At 53.7% G+C, this 26,116-nt stretch overlaps 1 protein-coding gene across 1 annotated transcript in view; it reads left to right on the top strand.

Annotated features, from left to right (window-relative positions):
- Positions 1-26,116, top strand: part of ZNF423 (zinc finger protein 423) — a 339,930-nt gene that overhangs the window by 44,603 nt on the left and 269,211 nt on the right. Inside the window, exon 2 of the mRNA XM_079724190.1 lies at positions 15,674-15,733. Within this exon, the coding sequence (XP_079580316.1) occupies positions 15,674-15,733 (60 nt within the window). The remainder of the gene's footprint in view (positions 1-15,673; positions 15,734-26,116) is intronic.

The following is a 26,116-nucleotide window of genomic DNA, read 5'->3' on the forward strand; positions in this document are numbered from 1 at the left end:
TGGAAAGAGCCCGGCCTTGGAGTCCGGGCTGGGCAGGACACCCGCGTGTGACCCGCAGGCTCTCCACTCCCTGGGCCTCAGCTTTCTCCTCTGTGACATGTGACACACGGGGTTGCCCATCCTGACCCAACACCCTCAAGAAGAAAATGTGATTCCTTCATGGTGTGAAGGTGTGTCAAATGCAGCAAAGCTCCATGCGAGCGCCACGGCTTTGTTTGTGGAGAGACCTTGTGGAGAGGTCTCTTAAGCTAAGACCACCACCACCCCTGCCCCTTGGTGGGCACCATCTATTCGGCTTTTACGGAACATCTGATGCCATGCTTTGCATCCTCCTGTGTCATCTCATTGCCTTGCAGTACCTCTGAGGGCTTGATATTCACACCACCCCATTTGACCTGTGAGAAAACCGAGAACAGCCGTAAACCGCTGCTGGGTTCTACCCCAGCTCGTTAGGGGTAGAGCCGGGCCTCGGAGCCAGGGTCCGCCCGATTACCAACCCTGTGCTCTCAACTACTGGAGTTTCCCTATGGGGAGACCTCACAGGCCAAATACAGCGATGAGCTTCCTTGCAGAAGCATGAATAAGAATGGACACCGAGGCACCTAGACCAGAGAGCTGGGTGTGGCAGGGCAGGACCGGGGGCCCTCGGGCTGAGCTCTATACTGTAGAGGCCCCTCAGTGGCCGTCCACAGTGGGGCGAGAAGCCTGCGAGCAAGCGGATGTGCCCCCGCTTCCAGACTACTCTGCAGGTCCCCAGGACTCCCCCTGCCCGAGTGGCCCCAGGCTGCCCTGGGCATCCGTGGGACTCTTCCCGTGTTTGTTTCCCCTGGGGTCGACGGGGGCCTTCAGGGTGCACATCCCCAGGGTCAACGAGGGGGTAAGGAAGGCGGTGGGACCGGGGCAGGGTTTGGACCTGTGGGTGCCTCTCTCAGCGAGGGATGGAGCCACAGGTGGAAGAGAAGGGGGTAGGCTGTGGGCTGGGGGCGAATGTGAGAGGGGGCCCGAGTGAAGGGCCGGCCGGCTCCTGCCAGCTGGACGGCTGAGCCTGCCTGACGGGCAGTGGGGAAGCTCCCGTGTTTGCCCTGCTATAAGGCCCTGTGGCCAGTCCCGCTCCAGACTCCTGGACCTCACTGCCAGCCTTGGGAGCATGCTTCAGGGGCCATGGGCCTTGGTAGAGGCACTGAAATTAGTCCACAAGAACAGGGAGCATGGATGGTTTTCTCTGGCTGTATGAACCCACCAAGAGGGTCCCCTTTCCCACCCAGGAGCCAGGGCGCGTGCAGAGGCAGGAGAAGTAGTCACATCTGTACACGCAGGCGCAGGATGGAGACCTGGGGCCCCGGGAGCCTTTCTCACGGACGTTCCTTTCTTCCTGCCATCCATCCTTCTCTCACCTTCCTCAGGGTCTGGGGGCAGGGAGACCTGGCTGTGAATTTTGGCTCCACTACCCACGAGCTGCACCTTGTGTCACCTGAAAGCTCTCTGAGCTTCTCGGCCTGGTTGAGAGAGCTGCTTGGGATACTGCGAGGAGCCTGGCCCTGGCAGGGCACGTGGGGCGTGTGCAACACCTCAGCCTACCCTGAGTTGCACGGAGCAGCTGCCCGAGGGTCCAGGCCGGCCCCTGCCAGCAGTGGGCCAGATGTGCGTTTTCGGGTGGGGCGCGGGAGCTTCTCTGTGTGGGTGTCCTCGCATGATGTGTGGGCTGCTATGTTTTGATCCAAGGGAGCCAAACTGATTTTCCTGGCCCATCTCTCCTCCATCCAAAGCAGAAAGTTAAATAAACACAGCCAAGTATTATCACAGGACGGGAGGAAAATGAACTCGGTCCCCATGGGCGGCCACATCTGGCAAGTGTTGGGCCTCTCAGGACTGTGGGATGAGACAGATGTGGTTGCGGGTGGGAAGGGCTCAGTATCCCCTTTACCCAGCCATGAGCCTTTTTCCAGGGCTCTATGCTGGCCTCGGGGCCTGGGGGCTGCAGGCCGCTACCCTTCATCCTTTGCTGCATCCTTTGCTGTCCACCTGGCCCTTTCTGGGGCCTTGCCTTTGGTGGGGCTCCCCCTGCGTCTTCCTGAGGCTGGTGCTCCCTGGCCCAGCTGGGTGCTTGCACTGGGAAGTGGTCTCAGGCTGGTGTGGCCCACGTGCTCGGGCTCTGCCTGGTGCAGGGGGTGACCGGGCACACTTGGGAAGCAGCTTACTTGTCCAGATTTTCTGTCCCCCACTCAAGGCCGTCGTGGGCCCACGAGCTAAAAGCTGAGGGAGAGTTTGTAGTTGGCGTATCCCCTGCCACCCTCTGCTCAGCATGACCCTTAAATGAGCTTAAATGGGCTGGGTGGATTTCTGGGGTTCCATGTAGGACAACTGCAATGCACTTTGGGATGCGAGGAAATGAACAGGTGTGCCCCCCCATTCATTTATTTATCAAAGGTCGCCCAGCGCTGCGCATGCCTGTGGTCCTCAGAATGTCACATTCTGCGTTCCTGAGTCCTGTGGTGATACAGGTGGTTGATAGGTGAATGAGTTTTTTTCGTCCATACTTATATATTTATTCCATGATTAGGAAAATGTTACTTTATATGTTTATTCTAATAGCTGTTGAAATTTGTTCCTAGCACACCAAATGTGTGATTTTGTGAGTAGTGCTGCTTAGAAGGAGGCTAGAAGATAAGTTATTTAAGTAAAAGAAGGGGGTTGATGTGAAGAAAAGCATCGGTCACACTCGGTGTGACAGGTAGTGTGACTTGGCCAAGCTCCCAGGGGAGGTCTGGGGAGGCCCTGCCAGCTCTGGGGACCAGACGGCTCAGGAGGGCGAGTCCAGGGAGACTCCTGCCCTACCCCGAGATGGTCATCCTCTCAGGAACTTTGGGCAAGTTTGGATGATGTCAGGCCTGCCTTGGGGAGATCAGCTGCCAGATGGAGGTGCTCAGGGCCCCCTGAAGGCCTCCATGTGCATTCCAACCATGGTGGGTGGGCAGCGGGGCTGAGCTGAGGGGCACATCTGTGCCAATGAAACGTCCCCCTCCCAAATCAGACTTATTTAAAGTATTGACTCTTTCAACTGCAAAGTATTATGATTGCCCCTACCCCAGGGACATCCCTGTGGAATTACAACATGTTAGGAAATGGTCATTACAGTTCACTCCTGTGGAAGACTTGGGGCTTTTGATATGAAGAAAGAGATGGAGGCTGGTCTGTGTGTCCAAAATGTAATGAAAACACTAACACACACACGCGCGCATGCACACATGCTCGTGTACACACACACCAGTTTTCAGTAACAGAGTCGGTTTCTTCTTAGCTTGTGTCTAAGATAAACCACATGTATAACAAGGTACTGACATTTATTTATAGTATGTTAGCACAGAGGATAAGTTGTTAAGGGGTTGTAAAAAAATATTAGTCTCTACTTTATGGTGCTATGCTTTAAGTGAAAGTGGAAAAAAGGCAAGAGAGTGGGATTCTGGTCTCACCCGCTCCTTTCTTCCCACCCTAAACAGCAAACAGAACTGGGCAGATGCCGTCCCCTTCTCCCCCGAGTGAGGGGCGGGGGCCTCAGGCTGATGTTCCCTGACCCCGTGGCCCTGGTGCCCACCTTCACGTCCCCAGCGTTCAGTGGGCCGCTTCCATGCACCCCTTTGTGTGGGGTGTTATTTCGGCCCCTCCGTGCACGGCAGAGCGTGCCCTCGGCTTTGTCACCTTCCATCAGAGTTGGACAGCTGGTGGGTGAGAACCCAGTGTTGCCACCGAAACAGGATGTGGAGCCAGACCCCATCGTAAATTCACATTTATATGCTGCATGTTTCTGGTTAATGAGACCGTGCAGGGGCGACTGTATGAAATGAAATATATATATGAACAGGGATATTAACCTCAGGAGAGATGGGATTAAGCATGAGGGCAGCCTGGGGGGCCTGGAGCCCTCCAAGTGTTAAGGCCCAGGCAGGTGGGTCCCCAGAAAGGGAACTTTCAGGACACATCCCAACCCTGAATGGTTTTGCTGGGGGCATAGACACAATAGTCTTTTTTAGTGTTCTCACTATGTTCCGGGCACTGGGCTAAGCACTTTACATGTGTTATTTCACTTTGTCTTCAAAACAAATGGGAATTTTATTACCCCCACTTTATGGATGTGGAACCAAGACTGAGAGGCCGAACCCAGGCCCTGGGGAGTGTGGGAGACTGACCTAGTCTGACACCCCCAACACTGACCTCGCAGACTGGTCTCTGGAGGGTTGCAAAAAGAGGAGTCATTTCAACCCCACCTTCCCCATCAGCTGTGGCTTTTCTGAGGCAGTACAGAGGGCCTGGGAACCTCAGGCCATCAATTACCATTTGTTCAGCACAGGCTGAGAGGCATGTTGGGTTGGTGGTAGTGTGTGAGCTCTGGAGCTACGTGAGATTTGGCTGCAAATTTGAGCTCTACTTCCCATTGCTTGTATACTTTAGCCCAGTTAAAAAAAAGCATTTAGGGGCTTCCCTGATGGCGCAGTGGTTGAGAGTCCGCCTGCCAATGCAGGGGACACAGGTTCGTGCCCCGGTCCGGGAAGATCCCACATGCCGCGGAGCGGCTGGTCCCGTGAGCCATGGCCGCTGAGCCTGCGCATCCGGAGCCTGTGCTCCACAACGGGAGAGGCCACAACAGCGAGAGGCCCGCGTACCGCAAAAAATAAAAAACAAACAAAAAAAAGCATTTAGGTCCTGGTTTCGCCATCTGTGAAATGGGCACCATCATCCTTTGTCAGGTCACTGGGAGGATTAAACGTAAATGTGATAATGTGTGTGAAGAGTGTTAAGTGATGGTTGTTTCTAGTGTCACTGATATGTGTAGTCTTGTGCCAAGTGAGCTGGTGGTCAGGCTGACCCTGGAGAAGGAGGAGACATAGGGGGTCTCCCTAAAGGGGCTGAGAGTACAGTTGGGGGCAACACATTATGCTGTAGGATCATTTTTCTTTGCCAGGCACCTGAGTATTGGGCTCAGGACCATGTGCCTTATAAACATCTTCTTATTTTATCCTCAGAGCTACCTTGCAGGATTGTTATGCACAGAGAGGTTACTTAATTTGTCAGGGTCACACAGCAAACCATGGCACATGGGGATTTGATCCTAAGGCGTCTTTCTTTGGCAATACGCTGCTGCAAATGAGGCTAACGTAAGTCCGGGGCCAGGGTGGTCAGGGAGAGATTCTTGAAGGAGGTGAGCCTGAGCTCTGGGCAGTGTTTCTGACCAGGGAAGAAGGGTGGTTATGTAGCTGGTGGTCAGGCTGACCCTGGAAATTTGGGCAAGAAGCTTGAAGCCCTGTACCCACAGGCAGAATCCAAAGTAGGGCTGGGTGGGGCCTGGTGGGGTTGCCTCAGATTCCCCCGAGTTTATATCAGTATATTTCCTTGCTTAGGCAAATGCAACTTGATTTGATTTTCCTGAACTTCATCTTCGAACAGGAAATGTTTTATTTACATTAAAAAAGAGACCGGGCTTCCCTGGTGGTGCAGTGGTTGAGAGTCCGCCTGCCGATGCAGGGGACACGGGTTCGTGCCCTGGTCTGGGAGGATCCCACATGCCGCGGAGCGGCTGGACCCGTGAGCCATGGCCGCTGAGCCTGCGCGTCTGGAGCCTGTGCTCTGCGACGGGAGAGGCCACAACCGTGAGAGGCCCGCGTACCGCAAAAAAAAAAAAAAAAAAAAAAAAAAAAAGAGAGACCCACAGACTTTAGAAATTTTTATCCATGAATATCAGTCTTCCTAAAATAAGGTTTACATGTCAGTGTAAAAGGAAATCAGAATTTTATCTGCAGTTGGAGTAGAAACTCATCCTAGCTCTAGGCTGGAGGCTTCTCTGGAGCTATGACTATGGACAGGAAGACCCCATGTCAGAGCGCTGAGCTGTGGGCTGTGGGTGGGAGTTGGTCTCTGCTGTCCTGTCACCTTTCCTAGCTCCCACGCCCTCCTTCATGCTACACTCTGGGTCCATATTGTGTCCACTTGTTTTTGTCTCTGAGATTGGGATTCATTTAGCATCTTCCATCATACCGTAGTTTGTTCATCCATTCATTCATTCATTCATTCACTCAGCTGTCATTATGTGCCAGCCCCCAAGGGGCACAGCAGTGGTAACATTTGTCACCATGGAGTTCACAGTGTGAAGGTTGAAAGTCAAAGTCCGAGTCCGTTTTCTCATCTTTCTCATAATACCTAGCTCAGAGCTAGGTCACCGGAGGCACTCAGTGCTTATTTAAGGAGGAAAAGGCCAAATACACGTTGGCAGTGTGTCTCAAAAGCCTGAAAATCGGCAAACTCTTTGTCCTAGTAATCCTGTTTTGGGGAACTAATTCTATGAAAAATCATTGAGCAGGCTTGCGGCCGTCTTTTATGTGTGTGGATGGCTTTGCAACGTGGCTTCTCTTACAGCTGAAAACAACTAGCAGTGGCCTAGGTGTCCAGCAACAGGACATTGGTTAAATTAGTCCTGGAGCCTCCTATGATGGGACTCAGGCCACCATTAATAACATCCATGTTGGTCCATGTTTTTGATGTGAAAAGATGTTCGTTGTATATTGCTGAGATAGGAAAGCAGGTTCCAGAACTGGTTGTGTTTTTCAATTGCATGTATTGTTTCAACTTTCTATAAAGTTGTGACAGTGCACTTATATAGGGAAAGTTGTGCTTTTAGTTTCCCCATTTTAACTCACTATTTCCTAGTTTTCTACATTGTACATGGAGCGTTTATTTCAGAAACTTGTATAACAAGAAAAAAGATGCTTGATGTAGGACACAGTAAGAGAAGGGCAACGCTGAGTGAATTCTGGGACATGGGGCCTGAGCCTGCGCAAGACAAATGTGGTAGGTGGGGAGAGCCAGGAAGGTGCCCCTGCCCCACCCCAGCTGGGTGCCCGCCCCTCCATGGCACTGCTTCTTTAGCTGGTGGTGTGCTGACTCTGCACATCTTTTCCGAGCTCCACGTTCAGCAGCGTCCTGTTCGGTTGCTTGACAGTGGCTGTGGTGGGAGTATTTCACTATAGAAAGTGGCAAACACTGCAAACCAGAGAGCCCTTTTCCTCCCTGGACCACTGTCTTCTTAAAGATTTACCACACACCACTGTCTCACATGGTTTTCCTTCTCTCCCCAAGGACCTGTGTGCTTGGGAGGAGACCCCAGAGGATGAATTCTCTTCTTGGGTTCCCCTGGAGCTGGCACAGGGAGGGACTTACCGAATCTTCTGTAAATTCCAATCCCTAGGGAAAGAGAGAGAGAGAGAGAGAGAGAGAGAGAGAGAGAGAGAGAGAGAGAATGAATCAGATATTACCCTTTCATTGGCTGACCGCACTCAACGTGAACCGGAGCTGCTGCCTGCAGAAGTAAAACAAAGGGGTAAAGAATCCCAGTCCTGGCTCCACCTCTCCATGACCTTCGGCAAACTGCTTAGTTTCCTCATCTGTAAAAGGGGGTTAACAAAGGTACTTATAAGATTGTGTAGGCCAATGGTTCCCAGAGTCTAGCAGGCATCAGAATCACCTGGAATGCTTGTAAAAATACAGATTGCCAGGCCCCACTCCCAGACATTCTGCATCCTTCTCAAGCTGCCAGGTGATGCTACTATTGCAGGTCTGGGGACTACATTCAGAGAAGCACTGCTTCGGGCAATTAAAAGTGTACAAAGCGCTCATCACAGCACTGTTGAGAGCTCAGCAACATGTAGCTGCTGATTCATAGAAGAACCATGTTGTAGGGAGCATTGTCTATGAGGACTCCAGGGCTTGGGAGCTAGAGGATTCGAGTTCAGGGCTTTTGTTACCTTGTCTGCCCCCCTGGGTGAGCTGTTTCTCTTCTCTGGGACTTTGTTTCCCCTTCTGTGAAATGGATGAGTAAAGCCTTGACTTTCAGGTAGCAGCTGAGGAAATACCTGTAAGCGCCCTCTGGTGCTGGGTGTTTGTGGCTTTGAGCTAAAGCTACACTTGGAAACATCGCTCTGGCCTTGTGAGCCCATGGGCCAACTTCTGGACAAATGTTTGGGCTCCCCGGGCTTTATTACCTCATCAGAAATGTGGGGATTTTGAGGCCTCCCTTAGGCGGGGTCGGGGAGGATTAAATGGGAGCCTGTAGGTGGGATGCTCGGCATGACGCCTGGGGCCACTGGGACTCAGTGAAGGTTGCTCTTCTAGGGGAGAGTCCTGGCGCTGGCCTAGGTCTACTCCAGTTGGACGCACCCCTAAGAGTAGTGTAAGGTGTGTGTGTGTGTGTGAATGTGTGTGGTATGTGTGTGCCGCGGAGAGGTGTTTGAACGGAAGGGAAGCTATGGACCAGGACAGAGAAGGCCAATAGATTTTAACCCACTTTGTTGAGGCTTTTTTTTTTTTTTTTTTCTGCGGCACGTGGGCCTCTCACTGTTGTGGCCTCTCCCGTTGCGGAGCACAGGCTCCGGATGCTCAGGCTCAGCGGCCATGGCTCACGGGCCCAGCCGCTCCGCGGCATGTGGGATCCTCCCGGACCGGGGCACAAACCTGTGTCCCCTGCATCGGCAGGCGGACTCTCAACCACTGCGCCACCAGGGAAGTCCTGTTGAGCCTTTTGAAGCTGCATCTGTGCCTAGTGAGAAAGAGTGCCTCGATTAATTAGCAGTGCCTACCACGGGTGCAGGATAGGGGAGCTGGGGCAGGTGTGCCACTTGTGTTCTATCCCTGGTCTAGTGAAAAACCCATTTTTCGAGTACTTGAAGAAAACTTGAAATGTTTCACATTTATTACCCTATGTTTTCCACCATCACCATCATTATCATCACCATCATCTTCATTTTATTAGGGAAGGGTGGAGGAAAGGAATCAAATTTCTGCAGCGTTCCCCAAAATATAGATTCTGCTGAGCTTGTAGCTTCTGTTCCTTCTGCAGATATCTCCCAGTTCTCCTTTGGGGTGTGTGGGCTGCAGACGGGGGGACCCGGGAGGGAGAAGGAGATGAGCTGGCACAGAAGCTGAGCCCTTGGCTGTGATCTCCAGATGGTCCCACACTTAGGGACACCTTCCCTGCACCGTGGCGGGGACTAGAAGGCGGTGATGCCGAAAGATCCACGGCCCTCACTGAGCCCTTCCTGCGGGGGGGTAGGGCTGGATCTCGGTGGGAAACTTGATCTCACTGTTCGAGCCCTCCCTCTTTACCTGCAGAGTGAAACCTGGCCAGCCACCGCAGGGGGAGAAGGGGCAGCTTGAGTTGTCACAGTAACGCTGATATTGACTGCGTGTTTGCCTTGAGCCACGTGCTTCGGGAATACCACTGCATTTAGTCTTCTCGACATTCCTGTGATGTGGGTACTAGTGTTACCCCCATTTTACACAGGAGGCAACCGAAGGTCAGAGCGGGTCGAGCATCTTGCCCCAGATCTGACGGCCTGTAAGTGGCAGAGCTCGGGATGGTCCTGGGGAGTCCTATTTCAGGGCCCACTCCCCGAATCCCTTCATTCTATAGCTTCTCTCCAGATACCCTCATCCCACTCGTCTGTCCTGCTAGATGAGCTCCGTGGATGACTTCTGGAATAGTCACTTTCCTGGTGAGGACGGAACAACTTCGATTCTGGAGTTCTTGGACTACTCCTAGAGCCCTGTGTGCTCCCTGTGTTGTAGATAAGCAAGGCAAGGAGAGAAAGGGAAGACAGTGGCCGAGCGAGATCTAGGCTTCCTACCCCTCTGCCCGAGAGAGACCAGGGGAACAATTTATGAGAACTTTTCAGTAACCTTTCATGTTTTCATAGGTGCTAGTTCTAAAGTACGCATTTAAGGAGAAAGTTAAATATTACCAAAATTGCTGTAAAAATATATTACAAAGCAGCCGACTTGTGGACCCACCCACTATCTTTCAGTAAGTCTATGCAACAGTTTTTCCTCCAACTTTGGGACATACCACCATTGTGTGTGTGCGTGTGTGTGTTTAAAAGCACTAGATCTGATGGCAGAAGGCTTCTGGTTAGGAGCCATGTTGTCCAAAAATAGATTGCTTTAAATCCTAGACCCATCTTCCTGGTGGTGAGGTGCTCAGGTGACAGAGGTGTGCACAGACTGGTGGGAGGGTGCACAGAGTCTCAGCCCTTCTCGCACCCTGGCTCTGGGCAGGCGCGCCTGGAGGAGAATGGCAGGTGGCCTTACCTGCATCATTTAAAGTGTTAGTTTCCTCTCTTTTCAGCAAATGGCCAGGGAATCGTGGAGTTAAATGAATGGGTTTGTGATGTGACCCTGTCGCAAGGTCTTGGTTCCTCGGAGGGTCTGAGCTTGGTGTGAGGGGGCTGGCGTTGGGGGACTTGGGTAGTTTTAGGTTTGGCTGCAGAGGGCCTGTACTCCTCCATGCCATGACTCTCCCAACCCCATCCACTGCCTGTCCCCCATCCCCACCAGAGAGGAGCCTGGACAGTGTGGGCCCACGGGTTGAGTTTGCCCCCGACCCTGGTCATTTTGCCCTGAAGCCTGATGCCAGAGATGGTCATGAGCTGTGCTTTATAGCACATCTGTGTGAATTAGAAAAAAGGCCAGTTGTGCCTTTGTGCAAAAACAATGGGTACCCTTTCCTCTGGACATTCATAGCCCTGCACCAGAACAGATAGACTGTGGGCTAAATTTCAGCTCTCTCTCACCACCTCTGCTGGGCCTCTTGTGCAGTGCACAACCTGCACAGCCGTACACAATAGTCTTTCCTGCTTTACACTTTTTCGTTCCTTGAGTTTGCTTAGTACTAAGTCAGGAGTGATGCTCCATTTCATGCTTGACAATGAGTCTGGGCTCTCAATGTGTCCTTTATTCTCCTCGACCCTGGCCTGGTGTGGGTGAGAGCGTTTCCCCAAGGCTGAGCCGAGGAGAGCAGCCACGTGCCCCTTGCCGGCCTCACCACCTCTGCTGGGGCAAGGATGCCTCTAGGGAGCCTCTGTCACGCCAGGGTAGGCACAACCCTTTCCTAAGGGTAAGATGATCCCTGGGACAAAAGCCAGCAAAGCATGGAGTGGTCCCTTCAGACCCTGGGACCACCAGCCAGAGGTGGGGCCAGCTGAGAAGACTCCTCAAATAAAGTCTTTTTTGGAGGGGCAGATTCTAGATCTTTCTGATGAAAACTATGGATCCTTTCCCCAGAGAAGTGCCTAGCTGCACACATGTCCAGAGGCTTACATCCAGGAGCAGGCCTTCTCAGATCCTTGAAAAGACAGGCCGAGCAGCTGGCCTGTTGTGGATTTTACAGTAGGGAAGGGGGCTTTTGGGGCCCTGCTGCCCTGCTGGAGGCCTCCTCTGATCCTCAGATCGATGCCTGCCTCTGTTTGTCTCTCTCGTTCACCTCCTGACACCGTCTGCCTTAGCACTTGTGCTTGAGCTTTCCTGCCTCTAACCTACACCTTGTCCATCAACCCAGATCATGCCTGACTTTGATCAACCTCCATGTGCGGCCCCAGTCCTGCCCTGGTTCTAGGGCCCCGTTTCCAGCCTTCCACCTCAGCCCCTTGCCTCCCCTTTCTTTTCCCTTCCGCAGCTCCATCTCCTCTGCATTTTCAAGGTAATGGGGAGCCCCGAGGAGAGGATACTCCTCCCCAGGCCAGGAGCAGGTGACACTGGGGAGGTGGCTTATACAGGTGCTCACCTAGCACCACCTGCCCCTGCTGGAGGGTTCTGTAAGTCCAGAGGCCCAGCACACAGGCTTTGGATCTCACTGGCATCTCATTGATGGTGGCAAGGTCATCCTGGTGCATAGACGGGCAAGCTATGGGTACTCCCAGAGTAAGGGGGTTGTGGTCGCTTATGAGCCCACTGCTGAGTTGGGGAGACAGCATCTGGTGGGGCTCACAGGTGTATACACCCATGGGGCAGTCAGCCATCACAACATGTGATCCCAGAGTAGAGAGAGAACACAGAGTTCTGATCTGTCTGATGCCCTGAGAGAGCCTCAGAATCTTTCTTAACACACCCCAGGAACCACGGTGAATACACTTCGTGCACTCTTCCACGTAAACATAGGCCCTGCACCTCCATTTCTTGCATACACACTTTGTCACGTATCCCCTCGTTTGCTGCTGCACCCCTACCCTGTGTGTTCGCACTCACCCTGTGCCCCTTCCCCATGTGTATACACTTGACCCCACGTGCCCTCTCTTTGTGTACATACTGGCCTTATGCACCCACCCTGTGCTTACAACGCCCATCATTCACAGGAGTGGATCTCCCTGTGCTCCCCTTGAGGCCGGGCACGGCGGGGGTGTGTACTTTGGCCTCAGTGGTGCCAAGTATCTTATAAATTACAAAGTTAGAGGTGGAGTCTGGGGGAGTGCCCAGAAAGCCCCTAGCTCCCCTGGCTGCCTGGGCAGCCCCTTAGGGTGTTGTCCGTATCGGCCATTGTGCTGATCAAGTTTTCTCTGAGATGCTCACCCCTCGGTGTTCATCGTGCCTCTGCAGCAGAATTCCGCTTTGGGGATGGCTCGGGCCCCCCAGCAAGTGCCTGGCTTCAGCTGCAGGGGAGGCCTTCCTTGCTCTCCGCCTGCTGCCCTTGCCAGTTATCTTATTGTTGAAGAGACCAGCCTGGACAGAAGAGGCCTCCTGGAGGGGAGGAGAGCCTTCTCATGTTCAGGGTCGGGTAGCACAGGGCCTCGTGATGGTTATGGTGGGCGGTTGGGCGTTACTTTTTCTCATCAGGAGTGTATAAAGGATGGTGTGTTTATACCTTCAAAAAACATAATGTGGGCCAGGGGATGGGATGTCAGTGGGGTGAATGCCAGCAGTTGTAAGAAAGTGCATTCGTGCCCATGTCACTAGGCGAGTTGGCCCTCGCTGTGAGGGACGTGGTCCTGGGGATGCTGGTGTGTGATGCGGCCGTTTGCCTGTAATCATGTCTGTCACTTTGGAATTCCCCAGCCGGCGGCGTCGGGTCACCCTCCTCCTCTTCCCACCTCTGCAGTCTTATCGTCCCAGGAAACAGAGCCTTGAATCCTCCCAAGAGCTCCAGAATAGCAGATGTTTTCTCATTCTCCTTCCCATAATGGCTGAAGCCAAATCTTCGGGAGGGAAGGACTTGGCATCTTAGGGACATCCTCCGGTTCAAGGACTTGGAAGGTCACGCTTCCCAACCAAAGAACTGAGTGGACCCAAGTGTGGGGACTTTTGCCCTGATACCTGGAGTATGTTGAGGGCCAAGGGAGAACGAGGGTCGTGCATCATGTCTCGGTCCTCGGTACCCACACCGATCTTGTTGACAGCGTCCTATGAAATGGTAGCATGATGACCTTACAGACTGGCAGCATCCTCTCAATAGAAGCAATGTATATATTACATTTTAAAGTAAGTAAACGGTGAAATGTGAAGGAAACTGATTTTCAGGTGTGGCCCTGAATGCTGCTAACAACTGCTCCTTTCATGCATGGCCTGCCTCTGATCGCTTTAAGCATTATCCGCCTGTGTTTCGGAGGCTGTCTGGCTGGAATCAGCTTGGTGAGTAATATCAGTTTTGCCTGACTCGAGATCTCGATGCGTATTTACAAAGCTGCATATTTGAAAACCCCACCCCAGCTGTAACTGGCTAAGTCAAACAATAGCTTTGGTCCCAACCCAGATCGTCTCTGCATTTCATTGTCTTGATGCCAGAGTTTCTACTCTCAGAATGCAAACTTGGGAAAGAGAGAGCCCTCGGTTAGCATTCCTTGGCCTCTGCTCAGTGACGTGGATGTGCCCTCTTGGGCGAGCTGTTTCTGAGGGTTGAAAGAAAACATGTTCTCTGAGGCTCTATGGGGGGGCTGGTGTAAGATCACGGGTGGACAATAAAGAGGGTCAGAGTCACGCAGAGCAGGACTTGTTAATTCCGAGAGCTGTTCCAGCCCTGGCACCAAACCCACCTGAGTGCTTGAGCCACTGTTCCAGTGGATGACAGCCATCATCCCACTGAATCTTCCCAATAACCCTGTGGCTTAGGTACCATTTTTACCTCCGTTTTTGAGATGGGAGAACTGAAGCCTAGAGGTTAAACGATTTGCTCAAGGTCATAATAATTGGAGGCAGAATCGGGGTTTGAAGCCGGTGTCTGACCACAGGCCAACCTGCTTGTTCCTCTCCCAGCTCGGCTGCCCAGCATGCTGTGTACCTGCCTTCTGAGGGGCAGGTTGGGGTTGCTGCTTTCCAGTCTTGAGTTGTTAGGATTCTGGACAGCATCCTCTGTATCTCAGGTGGACACAGGAGCAGGCTTTGAGATGGACAGGCCTGGGTTCCAGCCCCAGCGTTGTGTGGACTCTTTCTAGTTGTAGGACCTCCGGCACGTCACGTCACCTCTCAAAGTGTGTTGATGGGGATTAAACACACTGAGAGCGGCGCCTGGCTCACAGTGTGTGCCCGTGTAGAGACAGCGACATTGCAAAGAGAACAGGGTGGTACGTGGTGGCTTCAGCCTGCACGTGTGTAGAACTTCAGAGCCCATTAAATCTGAAAAATACTGTGTATGCACATTTTTGGCTTAAACAAAGTTCCATTTTACAAAGTCCATAACCCAGCTTTAATATTATTACATGCCCTAGACTGGGATTAATTCCAGGACAAGAGCTTTATTATGCTGTATAGAATTTCTCCCGTGTTCTCCTAGTGCATGGCCTCCACGGCCACCAGCCTGGTCTCACACACCGGGCCTCAAGGTAGTGGGGACACCCCATCCCTCCCCAGCTTCATTCTGTGGCCTCTGGGGTGGAGTGGAGAAGTGAGTTGCTTTCTTTCTTTTTTTTTAAAAAAATAAATTTATTTACTTATTTTGGCTGCATTATGTCTTCGATGCTGTGCGCGGGCTTTCTCTAGTTGCGGTGAGCGGGGGCTACTCTTCATTGCGGTGCACAGGCTTCTCATTGTGGTGGCTTCTCTTGCTGTGGAGCACAGGCTCTAGGCGCACGGGCTTCAGTAGTTGTGGCACGCGGGCTCTAGAGCACAGGCTCAGTAGTTGTGGTGCACGGGCTTAGTTCCGCGGCATGGGGGATCTTCACGGACCAGGGCTCGAACCCTTGTCCCCTGCATTGGCAGGTGGATTCTTAACCACTGCACCACCAGGGAAGTCCGGTGAGTTGCTTTCTGATGTCACTGGCCCAGGACTGCTGACCACGGGGGAGTCGACCCCAGCATGTCCTGAGGTCTGTCTGTGGGTCAGCTCTCAGTGTAGAGGATGGCATACCATGCTTTGCCAACCTCTGAGAGTCACTTGTTTGTTTCTTGGAATAATCGAGAAAGCCTTCACATCTCAGTGGTGGTCTAAGGGCTCTTGGTAGGAGGTCAGTGTCTGGAGGACCAGGGGGAGGACTGAGTCTTCACTCTACTCCTGTGAGTGTCAAATGGCTTTATCTCAAGTGGATACTCTGATTATAGATAGTAATGGCCTGTGGCACTGTGTAGAGAAAGATTCTTATACTGCGTCTTGTTTGAGGCAGTGCTGTGATCGATCTGTGATGTCTGCCAGGGGCACAAGGATGGGGGAACCATACAGATATAGCACTTATTTGCTGTTTATGTTTTGTTCTGATTATTTTACATCTCTGTGAAACCAACAAAGGCCTCTTTGTAGGCTTGACCCCTTTGCCCCCTGATCATGGTATTATAGGGACCGCCACAAATGATCCTTCCTCCTTGTCCTGTGCCCCACCCCAATGACCTGTTTGCACAGATCTAAAACTCACAGGCCCGTCTCTGTTCTCTCTTTTAGTTGAAGAGGGGGAGGCCTCGGACTTCTCGCTTCCCTGGGATTCCTCCGTGACAGCATCAGGTAAATGCCCTGATGGGGCTGGTGGGAGAGTTGGTGGGGGTCCCGGGGGGCAGGCTCAGGAACTCAGAAAGCCACCCAGCTGGTTATGGAGCATATTCTTCCTGTCACATTCCTATCTCCGGTCCAGATTACCCCGTGCAACACAATTTTTATATCAGTTCCATATGGTCAATAAAATCTATTACATACAGAGACTACTATGCCTTTATTCCCCTGGGGACCGTGTTTCCATCTTGTGGGCACACTCAGATGGGCCACCACACCCCCACTACACAGGCTTTGAAGCTCCCTGCTGTGGGCGTCGCTGCACATTTATTCCAACCTAACTGCATAAAAGCCATTTTAATAGGACATTTAAACTCCAATCAAAATCAGAATTCCTGTATTTGCCTTCCGGGAGGGGGCTGCATTGCACTCTCGGGCATGCAGACCCGAGCCCAGGCCTCCAGGAGTTGGTAACAGGGGGAGGTCAGACTTGTGGGGTGCCTGGCCATTGGGGGGTGGTGGTGGTGACTTGGTAGTCAGGGGACTTGGGTTTTGCAGCTCAGTTCTGCCCTAGCTAAGTTCCTTCCTGTGCCTCAGTTTCTCCAGCTATAAAAAGAGGTGATGATGGCTTCCCAGGTGGCGCAGTGGTTGAGAGTCCGCCTGCTGATGCAGGGGACACGGGTTCATGCCCCGGTCCGGGAAGATCCCACATGCTGCGGAGCAGCTGGGCCCGTGAGCCATGGCCGCTGAGCCTGCGGGTCCGGAGCCTGTGCTCCGCAGCGGGAGAGGCCACAACAGTGAGAGGCCCGCGTACCACAAAAAAAAAAAAAAAAAAAAAAAAAAAGAGGTGATGAATGAGGTTTTTCTCACTGTAAAGTTCTATAATTGGGAGCTGCCTATGGAGCTTGGGATGGGAACTGGCTTGGGGTCCTTGGGAGCTCCTGAGTGGAGGGCACGGTGCTCCTGTTGGCTGTGCACCAGCTAGCACCTTCCTTGGCACCAGGGCTCTGGCTTCCTGTCTGGCAGGTGCCAGGCTCTCCTGCCTTGTCCCCTGTCCCAGGATCCTGACCACCTGGCTCCAGCTCCACAGGGGAGAATCTTGGGCCTGAGAAGACCTACGAGGGAGTCATTTAGTCCCACCGCCTTTTCTTTTAGGTGTGGAAGCTGAGGCAAGGAGGGAGGTATGATCTGGGTCAGTAGTTCCAAGAACGAGGTGTTAAGCAACAGGCATATGAACATTTAACACTTGAATGGTTACACATTGAATTTGTGATTTTATGGCCGTGTGTGATTTAAGATGATGCGGAAGTCATTTAATTGAGAAAATTGAGTTGACAAAGTTTTAAGTAATAGTATGTAATGCTTGGAGTCAGCAAAAATCATGAAGATGGTTCCCAGATGACTGAAATTTGGGAAATGCTGGTATAGACTGGGCAGAAGGGGAGTGGGTGCCAGCACGCGAACCCAGGTTCCCGGACTCCTAGTCCAGTGCTCTTTGCAGCAGGATCTGGGCTGATTGGAGAGTCCGAAGGGTCCTGGCTGGGTCCTGGCTTGGTCCTGGCTGACCCAGGCTTGGGCACTGTTGTGTCTGCAGGTGCCTGGCCCTTGGTGACAGGGGCTCCCTGAAGGGGCTTGTCTGAAGGCAGAATGGGGAGGTGCTCAAATTCTTGGGAGGAGGGTCCAGAGTTAGGACAGCCCTTGGGGTCCACACTGGGTAGGATAGGGGAAGGGGCTGTGCGGTCCCTGCCCTGTGGCCTTCTGTGCGGGAGAGATGCACTCCCCATGGCTGGAGGAAACCCAGTGAGGTTATAAAGCTCCATATCTCATCCAGGCGCGCTGACAGACTTGGGGGTCCACGTGCTCAGGCATGCAGCCACCTCTGAAGAGGGTCCTCACTCTGCTCCGAGCCCCCGCACCAGGAAAGCACCCAGCCTGGTCGTGTCCCTGTAAAGTCGTCCCTCCCAGCTGTTTTCCCAGTGGTGTCAGTGGCGATAGGACAGTCAAGGACAGCCGCGGGGTGCCAGGAGGGCGCTGGCAGTGTTGCGGTGGATGGAGAGGCTGGTGCAGGGAGCGTCAGGCGCCTGGGCTGCATCCCTAGGGCCTCCCTGCAGAAGGCAGGGCAGTGCCAAGGGGCTGCACGGGGGCCTGCGTTCTGCGGTGCCCTGAGGCCACAGTGGAATGGCCAGCCCTCGGGCCTCCGGGGGCGCTCGGGAGTGGTGAAGGTTGTGGGACTTGCCCGTTTCCAGCCAAGAGCTGAGCACGCCCCACACGCGTGTGCGGGAAGAGGTGCACCACTCCTTGTGAGTCTCTCCGGCCCTCAGGGACTCCCTGGTGCCAGTCAGCTTTGGATCATCTGCTCGGAGATGGGGAAAGGGAGGGCAAAGCATCCCGGGCATTGGATAGTCCACAGCCGGGCAATGGATTGTTTTGTTTTCTTTGGCCCGTTTCTGAAGATTTTCTTACAGTGCATTCATGTGATAAATTTTCCTTCCCAATTCTGTTGGGCTTGGGCTATTAAAGTCAGCTTGTATTCCCTGAGCACGGGGCTTGTGAGATGGAGCAAATCCCGGGTGGCAGGATGAGGTTGGTTTGGGAGGCAGCCCTGGAGCCGGGCATGGATGTTTAGTGAACACTTACTTGGTATGTGCCAGGGCATGGAGCAAAGCTTTACCTCCAGTATCTCATTGGGCCATCATGACAACCCTGTGAGGTGGGTGCTACTTCCAGCAGCAACTCCAGAATTTCTCCCTGGGCTGGTTGGGGGCCGCCATCTGGTAGAGGACAGGGCCAAAGGCCTGGTTGAAGCTGCTTTAGTATAATGCTTTTCATTAAGCTGAGAAAATGTCACTTGGCTGCATCAGAAAATGGGAGCAGGTGCCAAAGAAGATTATGGGGGAGCAAAGCCTCCCAAGCCACCCTTGGCACCGTTACTGAGAATTGCTGTCCTCATTTGGCGGATAAGGGAAGGAGGCTTGGAGCGGTATAGTAGCGGATCCACAGTCCCCAGCCAGGATGCTGTGGAGAAGGGACTCGAACCCAAGTCCTCCTGCAGCCAGAGCCTGGGGTTTAACCTCTGCACCGCCTGACACTGGCTGGTAGACAGCTGAGCAGACACCTGAAGGCATCCTGGGGGCTTTGGGAAGGTCCCTGGCGGCACAGGACCCAAGGTGGCCATGGAGGATCTTTTAGCTCATCAGTCCAGAGGAATGCAGGGTGAGGTGAGGAGGGTGGGTGGAGAGCGTCTTAGCAGGAGTGCAGAGCTTTGAGTACCAGGCAGCTCCTCTTTGTGGGGACCCAGCCTGCCTGGGGTGCAAACTTCCCCTTGCCTGCTTTTCCTGGCTCTGGGAATGTGACGGAGAACTCCAATAAAGAAGCAGAATGCACAGTGGCGTCCGCTACCCGTGGGGACCCTGTGGCCACTGCCCCCAGCAACAACCTGGCCTGCTTTGTCTGTGCCCTTGAGTCGGGGCCCTGACAGTCATGGAGAGCCCGGCTTGGCAGGGAGGGGAGTAAAGTGATCGGCTCACAGCAGTTCTCCCGCCTGGCCAGGGGGTCACAGGAGGAGGGAGCCCACTCTTGCCCCTCTGCTGGCAAACATGGGGCTGCTGATAGTGGAATCCGGGGGAAGAAGCACTGCTTTCAGAGCCGAGGGACGGGGGTGCCTAGTAGGTGTGGGGTTTTAAATCATTTCCCATTGCGTCCTGTTTTTTCTTATCCATAAAAAGGGGGAATGGGGCTTTCCTGGTGGCGCAGTGGTTGAGAGTCTGCCTGCCGATGCAGGGGACACGGGTTCGTGCCCCGATCCAGGAAGATCCCACATGCCGCGGAGCGGCTAGGCCTGTGAGCCATGGCCACTGAGCCTGCGCGTCCGGAGCCTGTGCTCCGCAACGGGAGAGGCCACAACAGTGAGAGGCCCATGTACCGCAAAAAAAAAAAAAAAAAAAGGGGGGTGGGGGATGAAGGGACAATATCTTATAAAGAGACAATTTAAGTGAGAATTTTTTTTAACATCTTTATTGGAGTATAATTGCTCTACAATGTTGTGTTCATTTCTGCTGTATAACAAGGTGAATCAGCTATATGTATACATATATCCCCTTATCCCCTCCCTCTTGCGTCTCCCTCCCACCCTCCCTATCCCACCCCTCTAGATGGTCACAAAGCACGGAGCTGATCTCCCTGTGCTCTGTGGCTGCGTCCCACTAGCTATCTATTTTATAAGTGAGAGAAATTCTTAACCTGTTTTGAGCCACAGATGCCTTTGAGCATCCAAGGGAAGGAAGCGTGTGGATTCTCTTCACAAATGCACAGAGCGTTTTGCATGTGATTTGGGGTGGGGGGCGTCACAGATTACTCCCAAGCTCTTCTTCTTGCCGGGCCATGGGTTCAAACTCCTTAGAAGTGTGAGAGTCCTTTGTGAAAGCCCCACAGGGGTCCCAAGCTCAAAGGCCCATCCGAGGTGGGCTGGTAGCACAGGTGAGCGGGCAGGTTTGGGGGGCACTGTGAATTGCGACCCAGGCCCTGCTATGGGGGCAGCCGTACCTCAGTGCTAGCTGAGACGCGCAGGCTCAGCGGCCATGGCTCACGGGCCCAGCTGCTCTGCGGCATGTGGGATCTTCCTGGACCGGGGCACGAACCCGTGTCCCCTGCATTGGCAGGCGGACTCTCAACTACTGTGCCACCAGGGAAGCCCCATCTGAGTTTTTAAAAGAGAAGCCAGAAAGCTGGATTTTCATATGATATCATCAGATTAAAAAATTAACAACGCGTATCTTTTAAAAGCAGCTTTATTGAGGTATAGTATGAGGGTTCCAATCTTTCTACATCTTCACTAATACGTGTAATTTATCTTTTTTGGGGGGGATTCTAGGCTTCCTGGATGTGGAATGGTATCTCGTTTGGGGCAATTCATATATCCGAAATACACTGCTCAGGTCAAAGGGTGTCCTTCTGCCGGCTGGTTTCAGCCTGGCCACTGTTAGAAGGTTGCCCAGTGTGTCTTTACCAAGGTTCCACTTCCCAGGTTTGACTTTCCAGGCCTCTCTGCTTCCCGTCACCTGCCCCAAGCCCAGCTCAGTGGGGAGGCCCTTCCTCCCTTCAGTGCTTCCTCTCTCTTCCCTCGATCCCTTTTGCAATGAGGTGTCCGAGTGGCAGGCACCGGGATGATCGTAAGCTTACCGCGTGGGGTTTCAGGGAACCAACCCAACCAAACTGAGCTTTGCCTCCCTTCCCCTGGTCACCAAGTTTGAGCTGGGAGATGAAGGGGCTCATCTTTGTGTAAATGTCTAATCACAGTCTCACTGGAACCTCCCACCTCCCTGGGCCAGGTTTCGGGACAGGTTGGGCTTCCTTCCACCATGGCTGCTCTGGACCAAGCTGGGGATGCAGTGCCAGAAGGGTCTGGGGGTGGTCTGGAGACGGAAAACAGTTAATTTGTTGACAAATGCTCATTGTCAATGCCTGGGCAGGTTAGCCAGGTTTATTTCTGGCGTGGTGACACATACACACTTGTGGTTGGAGAGAAACACTCAATATAATCAACTGTTTGTGATGGCCCAGCAGCCTGAGACCTTATTGGTGTGATCGGAGTTTCAGGCCTTCCTGCCACGTTACAGGTCTCATTGTTCTGGTTAATGAAACCAACATTCCCATTTATGATCACTTCTAGGAGCCAGTCCTCCTTCTCAGTGCTTTTCACATATAGAAAGTGAGGCACAGAGACGCTAGTGACCTGCTTCAAGGTCACACAGCCAGGAAGTGGCAGAGCTGGGATTTGAACCCAGGCAGCTCAGGCATGAAGGTAACATCTAAACTGTAAATGGCAGATCTGCCTATGAGAATGTTGTTTCAGGCTCTTCATTTCAGGGGATCTAGAGGCTTGGGGAGGGGGGTCAGCTCAGTGCCCAGGTCCCTCCTGGGTCAGGTGGGAGAGTCTAACTAGGGCCAGGCCTCCTGGTTTGCTGCCCGGAAGGAGAGGAGGTGCGTGTTTTGAAGGCCTTGTGCACATTTCCCAAATTCAAAGGCCAGGTCTGGAAAACACTGGGTCAGGCTCTCTTTAGAGACTCCCACCAGCCTGACCCCAGCCCACCTCCCCCTGGGCCTCTGCTTATGACCATCCTTGGGTGTGGGGCATGTGTGCGCTTTGCGGGGTCAGGGGGAGGCTGTGTTAGGGCTGCAGGCTCTGAGACCTGCTCAGCAGGGAGATTAGAGTGGCATCTGGGTGTCTGGTGCCTGGGGGGCCTCTTGGGGGAGGGATGCTGGAATCCATTCCTTTTCCTTTTCCTTTCTTTTTTTTGCGGTACGCGGGCCTCTCACTGTTGTGGCTTCTCCCGTTGCGGAGCACAGGCTCCAGACGCGCAGGCTCAGCGGCCATGGTTCATGGGCCCAGCCGCTCCTCGGCATGTGGCATCTTCCCAGACCGGGGCACGAACCCGTGTCCCCTGCATCGGCAGGCGGACTCTCAACCACTGCGCCACCAGGGAAGCCCCTCCTTTTCCTTTTAATCGGACTCTGGGTAAGCTGCGGGGTAGCGGCAGTGGTCAGTGCACCCACCACGGACAAAGGTGGCAGCCTCCTCACCCCCTGCAGCCCTTTACATCCACATTGTGACCAGTGGGGTGGACGGAAATGTCTGGAAGACTGGGCCTTTCACCGCAGGGAGTTGAGCCCCCTCGGTGCAGCCCAGCCTGCACTTCTGAACCTTCTCAGAGCTGCCTCCCCACCCCACTTGTGTTTTCCTAGAGCATGTATTTATTATTTCAACTACTTCACAGAGACTCCACCCACTACCTTGTGCTTCTGCACACTTGCTGTTTACATTTCTCTTGGCCCCTTTGCCAGCTCCATCCGTGTATAAAACCCTTCTCTCTAGATGAAGTGCAGGGTGAGTGCACCGGTGGGGTCCGTATAGCCCCCGTGAGCCCCGAGCTTCCTGGAACCCCTGGATCCACATATCCTGCCCTTCTTAGCAGCTACATGGGGGTCTCTGGGTGGATGGGCATTCGTTTTCTGAACTGCCCCTCCCTGCTGGACACTTGGACTGCGTTCAGTTTTGGAATCATAAACAATGCTCTGACCAATGTCTTTGTGTAGGTGGTCTTTTCCCCTTTGGAGTTTTTCTCAGGGGCTCCCAGGACCTTTAAACTTTTTCTTCAATCCTCAAATCAAGGCTGGAGAGACTGTCTCCCTTTCTCCCCTCCTCTCCCCTGGGGCCCCTCACCCTGAATTCTTTCCTGAGTGACCGTCGTAACCTGGCTCATCAGTGAGGGTGTCCCAGCCCCTTTCCTCGCGATCCCGGGGCCCGCGACAGAAGCTTCCAGGTGCCCCTTGGCTCCCGGCTGGCTTGGCTGGCGCTATCCACCTCCTGTGCTCGAGCCCCCAACCCAGTCATTTCCTCGACGAGGACCAGGGGACATTTTAAAGGAGTAGAAAAGTCCTGAATAGATGTAGAATTTCTTAGCATTTTAAAGACTTAAGAAATGCGTTTTTATATGGGGCCAGCTGGGGAGTTTCTCATTAGCTCGGCTGGGGCGTCTGTGGGGAGTTGAGCTGAGTGGAGCCAGGCAGGCTGGGTAGGAAGATGCGGTGGCCCCGAGCTCACCGGGGGGAGCGCGGCAGGCATGCGCCGGCTGGTCTGCACCGTGGACCCCTGGCCAGGCTGGCCGGGCTGTGCCTTTGTTAGAGCTGCTTCCCCCAGCACAGGAGGCCTCAGAAACCTTCAGGTGGTGACTGGAGCTGAGAGGTGGCCATTCTGTTACCATGGTGAGCAGTCCACGAGGTAGGGCGTCTGTGCCCTGTGTGCACACGGAGGCATGCACTTGTGTGTGTGTGTGTGTATGTGTGAGTGTGCCCAGGTGCCTCGGCCCTGACTCAAACCCCTGGGGGCTCTGGGGCCTCTGCACCCCTCTGTGCAGCATCCTGGGCCCCTGGGGCTGACTTGGACCAGTTCTCCGAGGGGGATGTGGTGTTTCCTGCCCACCCTTTCCTCTGGCTCTGGACCAGCCAGGGGCCCCTGCTGGGCTGCACTGTACATCGCTTCCTCTGTGCCGTGTCTGCTGTGCACATGTGCATGTGCACGTGTGTGCTGGTACCCAGGGTACGGGTGAGGGAGTGTGTGTGTGTGTGTGTGTGTGTGTGTGTGTGTGTGTGTGGTGTCTCTCTTCTGATTCCCTTTTTCCTCCCCCATGGCCTGGCTGATGGTTTCGCTGGAGTGAAACCAGAGTGGGGCTTGTCTTGCTGATTTCACCTCTCTGGGTGGACTTGCAGCTTCCTCAGAGGCAGAGACTCTGTGTCATTTGTCCTGTACCTGCGGGCTGGCGCACAGCAGCTGCTCTGCCATTGTACCCTTGCTCTTTGTAGCGAGGTTGCCTGCTCCCAGCCCTGCTGATTGAGGACTGTCCACCCCAGCAAGCCCGGTGTCCCCCTTCTCCTCTCCTGGTGCTCCTGGGCTTTTTGGGGGCATCAGTAATGAGGACTGTAATGTTGGACGGGCTGGTCCTACTTTCTCCAGCCTTGAGTGCTCCCTAAGGTCCAGGACTCCACTGGTGGATGGTGGAAATCAGCTGTTTTCTGGTGACTGGAAGCCTGGCTATAAGCCAGGGCCACAGTCAGGTGTGTATGTGGGTGTGGGCCTGTGGGTGATGATGACTTTGTTCCTTAGGACTTTGGGGAGGTCTCTCCATGTTTTCCAGGCGTGGTTTATATTGGCTCAGCTCAAACTCGACCATGTAGGCAAATTTGGTGATCTTGTTAAAAATGCAGATTCTGACTCAGCTCTTCTGGATGGGGCCTGGGATTCTGCATTTCTCCCCAGCTCTAGAGTGGTGTTGATGGCTCACACACCACCCAGAGTAGCCAGGACTTCGAGGGTTTGATGAGTTAAGCCCTCTCGCCCACTCCCCTTGACCTTTGCTCTGGCCGGGCTCTCTGCCTGGGGAGCGCATCCTTCAAAGCTCAGCCTACATGATGCCTCCTCCAGGAAGCATCCCATGATAGCCCTGCTGTAATTGTTGTGCCTGCCCCTGGGCCTCGGGGGCCGCCCTGATCCTGGCCCTCACTGCCCTTTGCTTGGTTATGACGTTCCTTCTGTACGTGCCCGGTTCCCTTGCTGCTCTGCTCACTCTTTCAGGCAGTGACCACGTCTGATTCTCTGCGCTCCCAGACCCCAGCTCTGGCTCGGTAACTGACGGATACCCAGTGAATGTTGGCCAAGGTGGAGAACGTCACTTCTCCCTCTTCATCTGTATTTTCCCTTAGCAGTTCAGGGCCACATTTTGGTTCACTTTGTTAAGAGCAAGAAGTAGGTTTGAGGTTGAGATACTTACTAGTTGTGTGACCTCGAGTAAGTGACTTAACCTCTCTGTACTTTCCATTTCCTCATGTGGATGGAATGGGAATGCTTATCCTGCTTCCTAGGGCCATTGTGAGGATTATATGAGGGAAGCCCTGTAGGTTAGCCTTGCCCCTGAGGGTGGCACCTGGTGCTCTCCACTTTTATTTCTTTTCTTTTTTTTTTTTTTTTGTGGTACGCGGGCCTCTCACTGTTGTGGCCTCTCCCGTTGCGGAGCACAGGCTCCGGACTCACAGGCTCAGCGGCCATGGCTCACGGGCCCAGCCGCTCCGCGGCATGTGGGAATCTTCCCGGACCGGGGCACGAACCCGCGTCCCCTGCATCGGCAGGCAGACCCTCAACCACTGCGCCACCAGGGAAGCCCCTCCACTTTTATTCTTGATAACACATTGATAATACATCAAGGGAAGCTTGGCTTGGAGCTTAGCTCAGCCTGGATCTGTGTGGTCAACAGAGAAGGCTCTGACGGGCCCCTCCCTTCCTCCTTCCCCTTGTCTCAACTGGCAGTCTCTAGGCATTGTCACAGTGGGCAGGGCACTCACGCCTTCATCCCCATGCAGGGTTGGGGTGGGACTGAGCCCTCAGGGGACCACCCTCACTTAGCTGACCCTGGCTGGTGGGGCGCTGCTTGTTTCCCAAGTGGGGAAGGCTGGGTGTGGTTGGGAGTTGGCAGGGGTTGGTGGGCAGGGTCTGGCCTGAAAGGCAGAGGCTCTGAGGCTGTCATATGATCAGGCTCCTTCCCTGGGTGGAGCTTGATGCATCCACTGTGCAGCCATGGATGGCCAGTAGGAAATGGCCAAGGTCAGCCCAGTTGTGCCACCTGGCTGGTCCCGGCTTCCTGGATGGGCACTCTGCAGGGCCCAGCTTCTGGATGGGTATGGTGAGCACTGTGTCAGCCACTGTCCTGCTGTAGGCTGTGGGCAGCCCACAGGGGTTGGCGGTTGTCATCTCAGCTGACACTCTCTTAAAATTCTTGAGCATGAGGCAGGTGTGGGTACGTGTGCATGTTCTCTCTCTCTCTCTCTCTCTCTCTCTCCATGCATGTATTA

Source organism: Hyperoodon ampullatus (assembly GCF_949752795.1).
Source record: "Hyperoodon ampullatus genome assembly, chromosome: 18".
NCBI lineage: Eukaryota > Metazoa > Chordata > Mammalia > Artiodactyla > Ziphiidae > Hyperoodon > Hyperoodon ampullatus.